We start from the raw sequence: 19,367 nt of genomic DNA on the forward strand, positions 1-19,367 counted from the left end.
GTTAGGGTTAGTTTTAGGGTTAGGGTTAGGGTTAGGGTTAACAGTCTAGTTAGGGTTAGGGTTAGGGGATTAATACGATATACCCCGTTACAGCGCTAACTGTTTTCAACTGAATAGACGTCAGTGATTAGTAGAAATTATCAAAATAAGACAATTTTTTACATGAAATAAATTCGAATACAAAAAATTTTTTTCTGTTCTATAACACAAAATAGATAAGTATACGAAGTTTGAAAGTCTTTCGGTACCAAAAACACTACATAAAACATAAATGAAAACTGGTGCCCCCGTTTTGAAATAGATCCAAAATTGCTCCCGGTATTAGGCCTGAAGCTTTACACATATGTCTTGATCTTCTGTTAAGTAGACGGTATTTATAAGCACATGTACACTATTTATACTAGTTCGGGGCAAATTGAATCTCGTAGAAGATGAATATATATAGAGAGAGAGTGAGGGAGAGAGAGAGAGAGAAATATAAATATGTGTTCGGTATGTCTATCTCAAAGAAAGAGAAAGCTCAATACCGTGGGGTTTGGAAAGTTCGATGCTTCGTTCGCTTATGGTAGTAAGTATATTAAAGTATAATGTAAAAAAAATAGGGGACGATGTAGTTTAGAAAGATAAGGTGCAACAAACTTAATTGTTAGAGAGAGAAAAAAGAGAGAGAAGGCAACAACATTTGCATACATGATGGGTATGTCCATCCTCATGGGTGAGGGCCAGGGGCCTCAGACAACTGTCACTCTTCTCTACACATTGATGTCTTGTGCAGCAACTGTACATTCTGCATTGGTCCTCTCAGTCCGGTCCTTGAAGTCATCACTCCTTTGTCTTTGTCGTTTGCTAGCCCGTTTACTGTCCACTCAGTCTCCAAGAAAGTGAGCATAGATGTTCTATGCCCTGATGACGTGGCCAAAATATTGCAGCTTTAGCTGTTAGATTGTCATCAGCAACTCCCATTCTACTCTCATCTCTGTCAAACTGATCCGCATTGACCTCAGTTATTACGGTAGACACACTCATATAATGCTACCGGCCAAATTATGATTCACATTCATATAATGCTACCGGGCAAATTAGGGATTTTAGAAGTTATAGCTTGATGAATTTTGTCTCTCCATATTGTACTGAATGACCTCATGGTCGATCTTTCTGCACCAAGTCTTGCTCTGATTTCCCAACCGCAGTCTACTGTTTGGTACGCAATGGAGCCCAGGTACTTGAACTTATCAACCTGGGCTAGCTTCATCTCTTGGTATTGTACGGTACCTGTTCCGGTTATCTAGTGGCTGTCATGTTCTTTTTGGTGCTGGTCTCTAGGTGAAGCTCACCGGAGATTCAATTAAATTTGTTAATCTGTCTCTGAAGCTCATCCGGCGAAGTGGTAATCAGTAAGATTTTATCAGTATAACTGGAGTTATTTTAGTTGCCAGCCGCTGGTGCATAGATCGATCCAACCGAAGTAGTTCATTGATCCAAGATTTCTTTGCCAAACTCCTTTTCTTATGCTAAACCAGTTTATAAACATGTGTCCCACTCAGCCAATTGCTGACCATATACGGTCTCCTCAGAAAGGTAACTGCTGAACCCTCGATTCTCATCATTTATAACACCTTCTACAATGTGGAAAGCCAGACTGGGTCAAATGTCTTTTTATAATCAATGAATGATATATACAGTAGAACATTATATTCCTTGACTTTCTCCCTGGTAGTCTTGATATTAAAAATATTGCTTCTCAGGTTCACTCTTTTATGAAACACCATCTCCACTTTCACGAGTTGTTCTTTTGTAGCCCGCTCCCCACTGTTCTATAGATTTCTCGGGAAGATCTTGTGGGTGTGGTTGACGAAGGCTGTGGTATAATGCTCCGAGCATTCAACAGTGCCTGAATCCTTGGGCAGTTTAATGAAGACAACTTGCATCCAGTCCGTTACTAATGAATCAAGGGTTTTATTTACAGTGACATAAAAGTAGGGAATGTATTTGTAAGATCAAATCGAAAACAGGGGGATAGGAATAAAGAAAAGAAAGAAAAAAGAAAAACAAAGAGAGAGATAATAAGGGTAAGTGTACCAGTTAGTGGTCAGTCAAGATAATTTGAAAGTAGAAATGGGGAGATGAGGGTGATAGAGAGAGAAAGGTATTAGAGTGTAAAAAGATAGAAGGAATGGGGGTGATAGAGAGAGAGAGAGAGAGAGAGAGAGAGAGAGAGAGAGGTATAAAAATAAAACCCTTGATTCATTAGCACTGTGTACAAACTCTATACTTGGAATGACCAATTCTAGATACTATTGGATTTTACTCACAAGGTAATGGAATCTTATATGTATACCATTCCACCTAAATAATGGATCTACAAATGCAATATCCCTGCATATCTCACATCTATTTTCATTCCTTCACTTCACTCTCTATTTCGTGTCTAATCTAAATTAACTATTGCTTAACCATTTTCTCACACCGTCTCCGATGAAAGGATATAATAAATATCCTGGAAACAGCTGTAAGACCTATTTATAAATGTTCTAAAATCTTCACAGCCTTGGTTTTTTTAATCTCATTCTGAAAAATAATTTTTTATATATACATACGCTGATATATGCCCTACGTTGGACTCCTTATTCGCATAATCACCGAACCTGGAGCTTAACTATGGTCTATCCAAAGCACTTACTCAGCATTACCTGACACCTTTGGGTCTTACTGACACCATTACCTCTCAAAACCTCTCTCTCTTTCTCTCTCTCTCTCTCTCTCTGTATATGTATATATATATATACATTTATAAATTTGTGTTGCAAGATTCCTGATGACGGTGTGTTGAAACAGAAAATGTCGTATTTCAAGATGGTCATTTTTTTTTTTTTACCAAATAAACACACGCACTATATATTCGTTCTTCACCCTTTTATTACTGTTCTTATTTTACTTCATGTCCATTGTCCGGAAATCTGTCGTCACGCATTTGTGACCTCTTCAGCGACACTTTCCATCCTTGTGTGTGCTCCTGCTCCGCTTAATCCATTGGACTCAGTGGAACAGGGGCACACACGAGGAAGAACAAATATATAGTGCGCGTGTTTGTTTGGCAAAAAAAAAGACTATCCCAAAATACAACAATATATATATATGTGTGTGTGTGTGCGTGTGTGTGTGTGTGTGTGTGTGTGTGATTTGCCATGATAGATCGCTGACCACTACACACATTGTTTTCTCTCCTTGTTTCTTTCCGTGTTCCTTTCTGTAGAAGAGCGTAGGCTCGAAACGTTAAAGACTTTCTCAATTCCCGAGCGTTATACTAATACATCTATTTGTTTTCAACACCACCTGTCTTCGTCTGTTTTTTTTTTGGTGAATTCTGCCTATATATATAGGATCTTTTTTAAAACGGGGGCCACATTTTTCATTAATAGATATACACACACACACGCGCGCGCACACACACACGTAATTTTTTTTTTTTTTTTTTTTTTTGCCGTATTTAAACCAGTTATTAAATGGAGTGGCAAAGCTCTTTAGTTTAAGTCAAGACAGCTCTTCGGGTTTGTGGTTAGCAGAAATGGTTGACGTGTGCAAATATATATATAGGTGTGCTTTTGAATAAACGTGCACTTGTTTTGTCTGAGCATGTGTATGTGTGTGTGTGTATTTGTATGCGTGTATGTATGTCTTTATGTTCATGTTTATACATGTGTACACGTGTATGTGCGCATTCATAATAGATTTCATCTTATATCTAAGACTTCTTTTTATATGGTTAGGAGATATTAGAGTAATTTATATGATATTGATATTTATTATTAGTGATTTTTTTTTCTTTATCGACGTCAGGCCTTTTGTAAAATTTTTACTAAAAACATTAAGTCAGGTTATTTCAATGTAGCTGATATTGCACGTCTTTTGCCCTCTACATCATTGCTGTCACAGATTATAATGACCACAGGGTGAAATTTTGTCACTTTATTCATTGTAAACCCACCCCACTTCAAGTGATAAAAAAATAAAACAGAAGACAAACAAAAGGGAGAATGAAGAATGCAAATGGAAAATCACAAAAAAAAAAGACAAAAACCACCGCCTCCACCACCATTACTACTGCTACTACAGCTGCTACTGCTGCTGCTACTACTACTATTACTACTACTACTACTACAAGAACAACAACAACTACTACTACTACTACTACTACATAACAAACATTAAGTGTTGAATTATATAAAATGTAGGAAGCAAGGTGTTGGAAAGATTACTTAAACGTTGTTGCCAAATGTTCAATTATTTTACTGTTCTTAACCTTCGTTCATCGTCTGCTAAAACCGCATTGTCTATTACGTCAGCCAGAAATTAACCAATGGGTGCTCAAATCTCCTTTTCCTCGCAGTTTCTCCTCTTCTCTCTCTTTTTGTCTCTCTCTCTTTTTGTCTCTCTCTCTTTTTGTCTCTCTCTCTCTCTCTCTCTCTCTCTCTCTCTCCCTCTCTGTATGTCACTTTCTCTCTCACCCTGTCTTATGTCTCTGTTTGCAAATATGTATGTCTCTCTCTCACTCTCTGTCTGTCTTTGTTTCTATTTCTCTGTCTGTCTCTCTTTCCCTCTCAGTACTGTTATACTTGACCCCCCCCCCACAACCTTCTTTTCCTGTCTTCTCTTCATTTCTCTCTTCTTTCGATTAAATTTTTCCCCATTCCCGAATCTTTTATCTTTTCACTAATATCGAACTTTTTTAGAATGTGTTTTACTGAAATTCAAGCTATAGTTTTACCCTGCTATGTAATGAATAGTCATATTTTCCAATATATCTGTTAAAACATATTCCCCAGAGAGTGAATGTAATTAGCAATTTATTTATTTGTTTGTTAATCATTCATATTTAATAATGCTGTCAAAATTTCATTTCTTTTCTCTAAATTGTGTAGCTGTTCTCTCTCCCCTATGACTTGAAACAATTCAACAATCATACAAACTATGAAGTCATCTCTTTGTTTATAATCTCTGGGTTTGTTGCCCTAAACCAGTGGTTCCCAAGGGGCCCCACACGACCTTTACGGGCCCATATAAGATTTTATTGTGAGAATTTTGTGCTATTAATCGGTTACACTTCTACGATACACAGAATATTTTAACTATCTTTTTAATACAATTTCTAATAATATTTAGTTATAAAAATATAATAGGATGTTTTAAACATTGACTGCTTATAGGGGTCCATCCGAGTAAAACAGGAACCAAAGGGGTCCGTCCATAGGTAAAAATGGTTGAGAAGAACCACTGCCCTTAACTAAAGCCTGACAAGTTATTTAATGTTAAATTAGAATTTATATAAGGCAACAGAATGGACAGAAACAATAAAACACCAGACTAATATTAATTCATGTCAAAAGAAACTTATATTTAATTCTATACCTCGTTGTTATTATTTCAAGTTCTGTTGGGTTCATTTTATCTTTCATGCTCTTATCTTCAATTATAATTCCATTTATATTTAGGATGTATTATAGAACTCGACTTCAGTACTTCATTAGTACTTTATCGATACTCAAAAGGACAAAAACAGAATTGATATCGGCGGCAATTCATCTCAGATGAACAACAGCCATTTTGTCCAACCCTCAAATGATAAATACAAAATACCAGTAATATACTCATTAAAACATTGTAATTACTTTTATGAAAATTGACTTATTACAGAAATCTATGTTTACGATAGAATTTTTTTAATATTATACCGCGATGGAACATCGACAAAATGCAACTTGAAATCCACTCTACAGTAGTAATAGTTGTATTATAGACCAAATGTTTAAGATATTGATTTCTGAGAAGGAGATACAAGGTCAATGTTTTTAGGGGGATGTATATAGCCAAATAAATCTACTTATAGCATTTTATTAGTACTTGTTTCATTGATCCAAGCGAAATAAAATCGATCCTGATATAAAACATCGAACTACAAACTGTAAAGCATCCAGTCAGCATTCAAATTCATTGGCTATTTTCATTGCCAGGAAGAAAAAATTATGAAAACAATGGAAAAAATATTATTTAAAGCAGCTTTTTACATAGAAAAATAGATAAAGATGCACGAATACACACGCACGCACGCATACGCTAACCAATGGTTCCATGCAAAGACGTCTTTACAATTATTCAAGTGTGCCACGTGGAAGTGTTTGCATTCTCATCCATTTTGTAGGAGAATACATGAAGTAACTTCGTGTATTCTCATTCAAAATGGAGACGAGTATCAGCACTTCCTTGTTACACACTTGAACAATTGTAAAGATGTCTTCGCATGAAACCATTGGTTACCTTGTTAACCCACAAATAAAGAGTATATATATATATATATATATATATATATATATATATATATATATATATATATATATATATATGTATATATATATATATATATATATATATATATATATATATATATATATATATATATATATATATATATATATATATATATATATATATATGGGGTGCAGGAAAATTGGTAACTGGGGCAAAATGAGTAATTTCTGATTTTTCGGTATTTTCTCCTTACGTGTTTGAAACCATTGCATTGTTAATATTGCATTATTATTTTGTGTTGTTGCTTCATCTTTGGGAGTAAAAATTGTTGTTGCTGTGGTGAGAGAGTCTGAAACATAGTCAGGTGACAGGTACTTTTTTTTCAAGAAATTTGTCCTCAACTTTGACCCAGTTGTAATTGAGGTTGCTAATAAAATATCTGGATAATTTTGTGTGCTTAAACAATTAAAATTCTTTTCTCTGTTGGATTCTAAGTTAATTTTTACTCCAACCTAATATTTAATTTGATGATTTTCAATTTTCAAAAAAAAAAAAAAATGTCTAAAGTGGGTCAAAATGAATAATGATTAATTTCATTAATTTCTTCCCTTTAACTACATGGTGCCTAAATATATCGGGAAGAGAACCACTTCAGCAGATTGTGAAGAAGCTATAGAGAATATTTTATGTTGAGTTTTTAGATTTAGTCGAATTTTGATAATTTCATATCGTGCCATTTTTCTAAGGGATCTTTTCTGTTTGGCTGCCACTTTTCAATTTCTTCAATTTTTGTTTTGATTTCATATTTGGTGTATTGGTGTAGTTTCGTATGGTAATCATTGACATGAAATTCGTTTTTGTCATAAATCAAATAAGGAGTTAATAACTTTTAAAGCTTGCAAATTTTTGGTAATTTTAGTCAATCGAAAGTCGCAAACATATAGGTTCCTGCTTCCATAGTAACAAGCCAAGCTGTTACCAAGTACAGCCAAACAGAAAAGATCCTTTCCATGATCCTCTCGAAAGTGTGAGCAAAACTTCACCCACGAGCGATTGTCTTACCACTACTGAATTAAAAGTTCCTTTACCAGTTTGTACCATCACATAGAGACTCCCTCATTAGTTTGAAGAATAATTGATGATACTCTCATAAACCCGAGTCCAATATTTTACTGTGTCTTGCTTATGGAATTTTCTGCTTGTATTAACATCTCTCTGAAGTCAACTTTACCTTGCCTAAAAGTGAATACCTATAATTGAAATTGAATCCTTCGGTTGTTCTAAAAAAAAATATGACTCCAGTGCTTACGAAGAAAAGATACACTTATGATATTCTGCTGCGGTTTGTTTATGGCCTACACATGTAACCCTTTCAACAACCCATCTTAACTATGGGCAATCTAAAAAATAATCTATCTATAGTATTATTCTGACACGATACGACAATGTTGGCAACGTTTTAACAAATCTTAAGCTGTATTTACTAATTCTTATTTTCATATCGGAAAAAGGTCTTTTGGCTGAACATGTACCCACAATCTCAGTGAGAGAAGCTTCAATAAACTGTGGATTTTACATAATTCCAACAATCTTACAGTTTTCAAAATAACCGGGGAATTTTCACGGGTACTAATAGTTAATAAATAGTTAGGTAGTCACAATAGAGTTTTCCAAAACAATTAACTTTGAATAAAAGTTCGCTTCATTTGTTTAGAATCTGAGAGATAATTACTGAGATCAAATGAAAATCTTCAAAATTGGACATACACTTGATAGACAAAATAATCTCTATTTATTCATAACATTTAGATACAAAGAAACAGGGAAAAGATCAGAAGGGGGAAAAGAAAGGAAAATGGGTGAGGTGGGGGTAAAGCAACAGAAGATGGAGAAGAAGAGGCGATGGACAACATACCCCAGAACAAATGGCGTGTTCAGTCGTGCACCGCAGTAATGACTGCTGTAGTATGGCCGTGGAGAATAGCCAGTGACAGTTGTTTAGGCAGCCACTTCCATCTCGAAGTATGCTGCAGATGTCACTGATCGTCTGTCAAATCGAGACTGGTTATTATTTCATAGATATCATAGGAATAAAGGTGATTTTAATTTTATTGAGATTTCAATGAAAATGAATACACAGTCACAGTTTATTTGCATTTAGTGTCGTTGCGAAATTGACCCAAGATGGGCTTTTCAATAGCTTAGGATGAATGATAAATTGATAGGTTTCATTATTTAACAATTCATTACAATTCACTCGTCCAGCCTACCGCCAACTGATGATGATAGTAACAGAAGAAAGAGTTTCATATGTAAAACAGTAGGTTAAAAACACTTCGATTAACCGGAGATTATCTATCCAATTAGCAGGCAACGACTCCCTCTCAGAGTGTTTAAAATTTAGAAACATTAACTCCAGTAAGGTTTCCGAAACAGAAATTTTTAGAACATAAAAGACGATATAGATGGGTGTGGACTTGGGTCTTGGACGCCAAAAGTCATTTATACGAATTCGTGCCATCGGCCCATTTTAGTTACTTCTTTTTGCTAAATTTTGTCCCGAAAATTTAGTGCGCATAATGCAGAAAAAAATAAATAAATAAAGACAACTTAGTCATAGTGTAAGGGAAATAATTGTAATAACATAATCTTTTACAGTTGTTTCCCTTGCGCCAGTAATTTTATCGTTATCATTATCATTATCATCATCATGATCAATAATTTTTAACTTCGACTCAGAGCCATAATCCATGAATGGACATTAGCACAGGTCAATACCATTATGTGACTTACCGATTTTGCCGAAGGATGAAAGGTAGATTCGTAAGGGGCGTAAAATGAATATTGTATTCTCTGTTATTCTCCTGTTTCTTTTATTTCACTGCTTTCATTACCATTATCATCATTAATACCTTAGTTACAGAATGAAGAACAAAGAGCATCCATTATTCTGTACAGAGCTTGCGAAGCAAAACATCAAATAACTGAGTTATCCTCAGAGCGGAGATCTGGGCTGAGTACTTGCAGCAAAAAGAAGTCTGCTAAAAGCCCTGAAAACCAGAATGGTTATGGCTGAAGCTATGTTAATTCATATTCCTTCTAAACGTGTTATTTTGTACAACTATTTTATTTTCATATATAGCATATAAACATGTACATCTTTTAGAACATTGTCATTTTATAAAATTTTGCTGACAAATTTTAAAATTAACATAAGCAATTATTTATGTGAAAGAAAATTATCGGAGAGCTTTCATCTAATTCTTCCAAATCTTTCTGTTAAAACTGTATTGAAATCATTTGTGGGGAATTTTTTTTTTTTCTATCAGAGCAACAGGTCGTACACCACAAAGTTTAATGGAACCTACTGAAGCAAGTCAGCATGCTTGCAGCATTACCACAGGCTATGGCAAGGCTAAAGCATTCTCACGGGCATCACCTGACACCTCGATGAGGCAAGCTGTCAACGTTGACAAGAACTTTGAAGTTAGTGGCCCAGTCCCTCTGATTATCTCAAACGCTACAGACTGGAAGAGATAGTTCACTGTCAGGTCCTGATACTTCAGGGTTTTCTTCCATTAGGCTATGGAAGCAGTGACTCTCCCATTAATTGCAGCATCCAGGATGTGGGAGGGAGAAAAGGAGTCACAGACTGTGGCAGCCCAAATGAGTCACTTACCTTTAACTCAGAGACAGAGAATAAGACCATTTGGTCTCTTTCCATCGCTTCTGGATAACCCCGACAACTCCAGAACTGAAGGGATATTAATCCAAGCCAGGGCCCGCTTAATGATTAGGTTTAGCTCAGTGTGACGAGCGAAGCGACCAGCATTAAGGCAACAAGACAGATTGTGAAGACCTGTGGGGTTGAGGGGCTTACCACAACGGCATCTCAGTCCCCTACAGACGTCAGCTCCCACTCTGAGTGCGATGGAGATGCGAAGTTCATCTAGACTGAGTAGATTTCTAATGCTGGTCACAGCCAGGGTATAAATGCAGTCCCCTGAGAATTTTGCACTAGCTGAAAGTATGCAACACTTTGAAAATTGATCAGATTGATCAAGGGGAGAGTTGAAAGTGGCACCTGAATGCGGATTATCCTGTATTCACTGTTTCTGTCTATGCTCGACTGTAACGGGAACTGACAAACCCAGCTCTCTCCACTATGATCGAGCTTCGTCCATCTCCCTGTTGGAATTAGTCCATGTTGGAGAGGAGAGGATGTTGCCTATCAAAAGGGGATGCTGTAGACTAGCAGTGCAGTGTGTTCTTGAGTAAAACACTTTATTTCATGTTGCTCCTCACCACTCAGATGTAAATCGTTAACCCTGTGACAAACTGGCATTCTGTTCAGGAATATTGGCCTGCATGCCTCACCAGTGGAAGTAGCATGAATCAAAAGTTACAAACATACAAAGAAACTGATGTGTGTTTGCGTGAGCACATGCTGCCTCCTAAGAACTATTACAGCTTGGCACCAGTATTGACACAAGTGTTGTTACTAGAAAGCAAAAAGCTGAAACAGGTATCTAAAGGCATTGTGTCAGAACCTCTGACAGTTCTGCTGCTCCACCTCTCTGGATTGGTACTTTATGTATATGTATTGACCCACTCTTATTCTTTCATCTCTTCCTTCCCTATACTCATATTTGCCATTGACCACACCTCTACCCCATTCATACATTTATCTGTACACCAATCTTTAGCTATCTGTTACTCTCCTCTCACACTCTAATGAACCTATCTACCCATCTTTCCTGATTCTTTGTATTCTCTCTTAAATTCACCTTTCTGTATCTTGAGGGTATGCTCTGACATCTCCTCATTGCCAGCACTCTTCTTTCCAGATACTTTCACTCATATACTTATGTAATGCAGGGTAGCCATGTATCACTTCTCTAACAAGACACCTGTACCTAGCCCTCTATCATACTTTAGCCTCTCAACACCTAGTATAAAGTCAGCTCCACTACAACCTCACCCAGTCAAGGTGTCTTTTCTTTGTCTTATAAGTTACTTGGCAATCTCGCTTGTGCCGGTGTCATGTAAAAATCACCCAGTATACTCCGAAAAGTGACTGGTGTTGGGAAGGGCAATCAGCCATTAAAAAAATCATGCCAAAACAGATGTTGAAACTTGACATAGCCTTTCATCTTGTTGAATCCTGTCAAACTGTCCAATCTATGTCAGCATAGAAGATGGATGTTAACTGATAATGACAAAATGATGATGATGATGGGATATACACACACATACACATGCACACATACACATGCACATGTGTGTGTGTGTGTGTATATATATAAATAAATAAATATATGAGTATATACACACACACATAAATATATATATACACATACACACACGTGTGTGTGTGTGTGTGAGAGAGAGAGAGAGAGAGAGAAAGAGAGAGAAAGAGAGAAATCACATGTCTGGAAGCTTGGTTTAGTTGCTTTAATAATTCAATGGAAACATTTTGATCAGATCATTTGAGATATTAACATTAAATATATAATTACTAGATATTTATGTAGAGAAGAGGTGTAGCTGGACTGCCCCAGATATTTAAGTAATACTCTATAATTCTAAGGTTGAATGTAAGCTTTGCTGAGAGTTGGCAACTGATCAGAGCTGAATTATTTCCTGGCTTTAAAGTGGAATACTAGTTTTGGATGTAGTTTTGCTATCAGAAATCTTCAGAGGTTGTGAAGCCAAGAATTTGGAGCAAGTTTGAGGGCTTTAGCTTTGTTGTTCAAGTGTAACAGTCATGATGTTGAAGGAAACAAAGGATGTTTTCAAGGTCTCTATTCATGGACTCTGTATTTTGCAACTGGGATAGCCATGTATCTACTCTGCAGCAAGTCACCTATATCTGTTCCCTCTGTACCTTGGAATTGAAACCGCGATCCTATGACTGCGAGTCTGCTGCCCTAACCACTGGACCATTGCGCCTCCACTCATTATTACTAGCCACCAGTGAATAATCCAACAAAATTATATGGTAATCCTGTTAGGGACATGAAATTAATGTACTTAAATTGGAAGTATACTTCAACTGGAATATCTTCCATTTCATGTTCTTAAATTATAATTTTCGTCATTTCATTTTCTAGCGAGAATGTATCAGCATCCATGTTGGACAGGCTGGTGTGCAAATGGGCAACTCATGCTGGGAGTTGTATTGTCTGGAACATGGGATTGAACCTGATGGGAAAAAGTCTGAAGAACAAAATGCTGAGAAGACAGATGACTCTTGTAACACTTTCTTTTGTGAAACAGAGAAAAAAATGCATGTACCTCGAGCCATATTCATAGATTTGGAACCGACTGTAATTGGTAAGTACTGATCTTTGTTCTGTCCCTTTATTGTTGTTGTTGTTGTTGTTGTTATTATTATTATTATTATCTGTAGCATCTTCTCATTGCTATTGCCATGTCATCATTAACATTTTCATTACCATCACTACTTTCTTCTCCTTGTCCTTTAATAGACAAACTATTAGTTGTCTCATGGAGTGTGTTTTATGCTTTCAACAGATCATGCGTATAATTCATTCTTCATTAGTCATTTGGTAGTAGCATATAAATATTGTCTGAGTTTTCATGCTGTACAACATCAATTTCTGAAACAATCATACAATCAACTGTTTGACCTGTCTGTTTAATTGGAAAAATCCACAAATTTTTTGCTGCAATATATATATATATATATATATTGCTTTCTTTGTAGCTGGGTTCAAGTCTATAAAGTTTACACAGTGAATCTCATAACCTAATGGTTCACTGAACACTATATCTTCATGTAGTATGTCCAAATCAGCTTAGCAGAGCGTGTTTTTTTTTTTCAAGCTGCACTCCCATACCCATAGACAGTGTTGAACTTTGCACTACAAACTAATGAAGCTCTTATAAGTTTTCCAGTGTTTACATTGTCATTTAGTGAAACTAAATAGACTGGGCTACTTGAGAGTTGAATGTTTTGTTTGAAGCCACAACACAGGTGTAGGACATGAGATGTCAGCCTTTCAGCTGATCGTCTGGTGTTCTGTCAACTTAGCCACACATGTGCTTTATAAGATTATAATGAAACATAAACAGATATTTATGTTCAGAACTGGCTGATACTGGCTGCCTCTTCTATCTTACAATAGTGTAGTCTATTGAGAAGATACATTAGTATGGCTACTGGTTGCCTTCTCCTACATGAAATCAAAGGCACAATGGAACAGAAAATTGAATTTTTACTTTTTTTCTATGATTTGGTCTCGGGGAAGAAGCAGGTACGTGGCCTTTGAAGACCATCTAAAACCAGTAAAGTTGATGCAGATGATGCATATTTCAGAGGATGACATTCTGAAAAAAAGGTTTGGAGTGTCTATTGTAAGGTATAGGGAATAAATACAATATGAGTGATGCAAAGAGGAGAGACAAATGCCTGTAATGAGTCTAGTGGACCTGGGTGGACCAGGGTGCGCCTGGTTAGAGATCATCCAGCTCTGAAGAGCAGAGTGAAACAATATGTCAATGAGGTCAAAATTTGGAGTATGGTGCATCATGCTGGTGAATCAAACTATATTTATTATTCTGTCATATTTTATGAATTCATCAGAGAGTTTTTACAGTTTTAAAACTAAATTCTAACCATTAAGTAAAACTGTATTTCCAGAATAGATCTCAGAGTTTCAGAGAGTTTGTTTTAATCAACAAAAGATAAATTTTCACCAATTATTAAGTCCTTTGAGCAGTTCCAACATCTTATCTACAAATAAGAGTCATACAAGACAAACTGTATGCCATAAAGTATGCCAGTTATGACATGTATATATTTTACATAAATCTTGTGAATGTTGGAATACTGAATGATGTACATGAACAATTCTTAATGAATTGAAATTTCTGTCTTAGTTGGAGATTGAAAACAAATCAGGCCACAATTGTTTATGACACATAAGGAAACAGATAATTTCAAGAATATTTAGAATTCATTCTGAGAAATTTAATTCTCATGCTTAAGAGATAATCTGATTGTTGTTAGCAGGGGCAATAATGACTTGAAATGTTTTAGTCTTATTGCACCTCATCAGCAGAACACAGCCGGTATGAAGCTGCATGATCAAAAGACAATAGTTTTTAGATAGAGAAAAAGTGTTATGAAAACTTTTGGCCAGAAATAATTTTCATAATAATAATTAGAATTGAGCTAAAAGAAATGACTTGAATAAACCAATGGTATGGATAAAGATACATCATGTAGGTGTTGATATGCTGAATGACATGCAAAAATGCTTGCTTACTGAATTGAAATTTCTTCTTGTAGTAAGAGAAAGGAATCAAAAGCCTTGTGGTAATCATGAGTAGTTTACAATTGGCAAAATAGATATATTCATGCATGTAAAGCATATTTCATCACCATCATCATCACCACCACCACCACCACCACCACCACCACCACCACCACCACCACCACCACCACCACCACCACCACCACAACCACCACCATCACCACCAAAACCACCACCACCGCCGCCGCCGCCGCCACCACCGCCGCCGCCACCCCCACCCCACCACTGCCACCACCACCACCACCACTGCCGCCGCCACCATCACCACCACCACCACCATCACCACCACCATCATCAACCACAACAACCTCGTCATTTAATGCCCACTTTCCATGCTGGCATGCATTTGATGACTTGACTCTCAGTATTTGAGAGCTACAGGCCGCATCAAGCTCCAATGTTATGCCAACCACTTTACAGGGTGTACTGGGTGCTTTTTTGTTTTGTGTCAACAACACTAGGGAGATTGTCATGTAATCTATAAGACAGAAAAGAAGAGAGAAAAAGGAAATGGAAAAAACTCCTACTCCTAAGATGAAGGATTTGGGAGGGAATTGGGAGGGAAAGGTGGAGGTGGGTGGCTTTATGCCAGATGTTGAAAGGCTAAAGTATGATAGAGGGAGAAGCACAAGCATCTTGCTATAGAGGAGATACATGACTTAAGGAGATAAAAGGAAGATGATGATGGGATGTTACAGCAAATTCTCAAGGAACAAGGTGAGAGGACATGGTGAGTGGGTCATGGGAAAGGATGAGAGAATGGAAGCTTTTGTTGATGTGTGAGAGGAGGGTAAACAGTTGGAGGTTGAGATTAATGTAGTGAATTATGAACAAGGGTGAGGGTGCAGATGATGGGAAACACAAGTATGTAGAGGTGTAATGTGGGAGACATAGGAGTAACTTAGGAAGAAGGACAGAGCAGAATATAGTGGGATGATGTGCAAGGTGTAGAAGTAGTGGAGAGGATGATATAGGGATACATAAGGTGGTAGATACGGGGGAGGGCATTGAGAGTGATAGCAGATAAGAGAGTTGTTTAGAATGGAGTATAGCAGAGAGAGAGAGAGAAAGAGAGAGCAATGGTTGAAAGTATAGAAGTGGTTCTGGGGGTGTGGGGCAGACCATTTCAGAGGGCTGGCTGTAATAAATGCTAATTCTGCTCTCAGGTAAGTACAACAGCCAAGTATTGCCAAAGATATAGGAGGGATGAAAATGATGGTGGTGGTAGTGCTGGGAGGGGGGGTGCTTGACATGTTAGAGAGAAAGGAGAGGGGAGTGGGGACAGGGTCTTGCATGTACAAGAATAACCAAGTGGTTTTAGGATATCATTTTTATTGTAATGGACAGGTCTTCTTGAGCACAGCAAAATGTCAATCATCTCTGTCTTTGTCATCTCTTCTGTAAGGCTCAGCGTCTTATGATCAGCCTTCAATGCTTTGTCCTATATCTTCCTGGGTCTCCCTTTTCCACATGCTCACACAGATATATTCATAAGCTTAGGTTCATAGCCAATGCACCGTTCATATCATGAGAGTGAAAATGTGTCAGAAAGAGAGGGAGGGTGATTGAGGAGAAAGAGAGACTAGAGGGAAGCAGAAGAGGGAGAAACCTATGAAATGACTTTTGAAACTACTATTTTATTTTATTTTATTTTATTTTATTTTATTTTATTTTCACAGATGAAGTTCGAACTGGCAAGTATGCCCAGTTATTTCATCCTGAGCAATTGATAACAGGAAAGGAAGATGCTGCTAACAACTATGCCAGAGGACATTATACGATTGGTAAAGAAATTGTGGATTCAGTATTAGAGAGGATTCGCAAACTGACTGACCAATGTAATGGTCTGCAAGGATTTTTGATTTTCCATAGCTTTGGTGGTGGCACTGGTAGTGGGTTTACTTCTTTATTAATGGAACGTCTCAGTGTAGATTATGGTAAGAAATCTAAATTAGAATTTTCCATTTACCCAGCTCCACAAATTGCTACTGCTGTTGTTGAGCCATATAACTCTATTCTGACAACTCATACTACACTAGAACATTCCGATTGTTCATTTATGGTTGACAATGAAGCCATCTATGATATATGTAGGCGTAATTTAGACATTGATCGTCCAAGCTATACCAATCTAAACCGATTGATTGCTCAAGTAGTCAGTTCCATCACAGCCTCATTACGGTTTGATGGAGCCCTTAACGTAGATTTAACTGAATTCCAAACCAACCTTGTACCTTATCCAAGAATCCACTTTCCATTGGTAACTTATGCTCCAATCTTATCTGTTGAGAAAGCTAATCATGAACAGTTGACAGTTTCAGAGATTGCCAATGCATGCTTTGAGCCATCTAACCAAATGGTTAAATGTGATCCACGTCATGGAAAATACATGGCTTGTTGCATGTTATATCGTGGAGATGTAGTACCAAAAGATGTCAATGCGGCTATTGCTACAATTAAAACCAAAAGGTCTATACAGTTTGTTGACTGGTGTCCAACTGGATATAAAGTTGGTATCAATTATCAACCACCAACAGCAGTGCCTGGTGGAGATTTGGCTCAAGTACCACGAGCAGTGTGTCTTTTAAGTAACACAACAGCCATTGCTGAAGCTTGGGCCAGGCTAGATTTTAAATTTGACCTCATGTATGCTAAACGTGCATTTGTTCATTGGTATGTTGGTGAAGGTATGGAAGAAGGAGAATTTTCAGAAGCAAGAGAAGATCTGGCTTCATTGGAAAAAGACTATGAAGAAGTTGGATTTGATACAGAAGATATTTATCCTGAAGAAGAAGAACTAGAAGAATATTAAATAGAAATATTATCTCCCCTGCAGCATTATCATAGCTTAAAATATTCTTCCATGTTATTACTTACAAATTTCAAGAATAAATTCAGCTTTGAAAAATATTAATTATCATGTGATTCCAAACTATAACAATGGTAGCTTCATTTATAACTTGCAAATGAATTTTTTTTAACTTCTTTTAAAGGAGTTTTATTTTTTGGTAAACATTAAGGATCATTTTTTTTTTTTAAGTTCAGAGATGAACTTTTTTTATGCAGAATTTTATAACCAAATGCTCTTCCTAACACCTACTTCATCGTTGATTTACCAAAGTCTGTCTTCCTGTCTGTCACTTTTTACACACACAAATTATACAAGCAGGCAGCTTTATTATTTTAAGAAAGCATAATGCAGTGATAAAAAGGATTAAACAATCAGTTTATACTTGTTTAATCTAAACTATATCCATATATATTTTCAGAGAAATTATTTAATTAATGCCTAATTAGCATTTTTTTTGTTCATTTTTTTTTTTATTTTATGATTAACCAAAAGGTTAAAGGTTGTTATAGTTGTAACATTGCTGAGATTCTACAGCAGAATATCAATATTGATGTTATTATTGGAAGTATATATATATACCACTTGTGATATATATTTATACCACTTGTGCTAATTAAGTTCTTAGAACAATTATATTTTCACTTCTTTTAAAATTTTTATATCAAGGAACAAATATATATATATATATATATATATATATATATATATAAATATATATATATATATATATATATATACACACACACACACACGATTGGGTGCGCTCGACGCACAACAGTTAAACCATTCAGGTTTTGGCTCTAATGTTAATTGCGTTAAACTCCCACCGTTGCATGTATGTATGTATGTAGGTTATGACATCTTTAAATTTACAGATTTAGGGAAGTGTTTTAAATTTAATCAATGATTTCTCAATTGCTGCAATTGCAACTTCAATATAGCTTGTTATTATCACTGGAAAATCAGTTAATATGATTTGAGATGTTATAGGGTTCGTTACTGATACAAGACTAATGTGAATTTGACCTGTTATAAGGTTTGTTATTGATATGTAGCTCAAGATTCATCATTGACTTGTCGAGCAGTATGGTTTGATATTCTATGAGATATGTTATGCTTATGTCAAGTAATATAATTGAAAAGTTTATGGTTTGTTATGTTGATATGTCAACTACTGGTATGGGTTTTCCTGAAACAAGATTTATCAACATGTTAATTAGTATGGTTTGATGTTCTATTGTTTGTTATGTGTGTTGTTATTGATATGACAACTAGTATGGCTTGGTATGTTACTATATTATTAGTATGGCAATTAACATGGCTTGACATCTTACAACTAACATTCAATATGTTTAATGTAACATGCTCTGCTTGTCAAGATAGTATATACCACTGATATAACATGATGCATTATAAAGTTCTTATTGAAGTGTGAACTAAAATGCTCCAATACTGATTACAAACCATAGAGGTGTTGGGGGATAATATTAATTAGTTTATTTATTAATTTATTTATAAATTACTAGCAAAATTAATATTAACTGATTAACATGAATTTATGCTGTTTTGCTATATTTACAATAGTTCTGCTAATGTATAATAATTATGTTCAAATAATTATTAATTCTAGTGTATGTTGACCATTTTAATTGTTCAAAACAATGTTAAGTTGTCTGTTTGTAAACTGATACAGCTGTTTAACCTCATTTCAATTTTTAAAAAATTACAAAATAACAAAAGCTTCCAAGGAAATATCTTCCATAAAAGAATACATAAATGCGAAATAAATGTTTTTTAAACACTATTCAAGTTGTTTTTGTTTCATTTCAACTTTTCCTACTGTAAGCTTTTAAACAGAAGACATTTGGCTT

General features: G+C 35.9%; 1 protein-coding gene across 1 annotated transcript in view; it reads left to right on the forward strand.

Moving 5' to 3' along the window:
* LOC106869158 (tubulin alpha-3 chain) overlaps window positions 1–19,300 on the forward strand; it is a 40,086-nt gene extending 20,786 nt beyond the window's left edge. The window contains exons 2-3 of the mRNA XM_089350733.1: window positions 12,417–12,639; window positions 16,325–19,300. Coding sequence (XP_089206859.1) covers window positions 12,417–12,639; window positions 16,325–17,457 — 1,356 coding nt within the window. The 3' untranslated portion in view covers window positions 17,458–19,300. The remainder of the gene's footprint in view (window positions 1–12,416; window positions 12,640–16,324) is intronic.
* The last annotated feature ends 67 nt before the right edge of the window (window positions 19,301–19,367 follow it).

The sequence above is a fragment of the Octopus bimaculoides genome, chromosome 1 (assembly GCF_046866305.1).
Source record: "Octopus bimaculoides isolate indiv1 chromosome 1, ASM4686630v1, whole genome shotgun sequence".
NCBI lineage: Eukaryota > Metazoa > Mollusca > Cephalopoda > Octopoda > Octopodidae > Octopus > Octopus bimaculoides.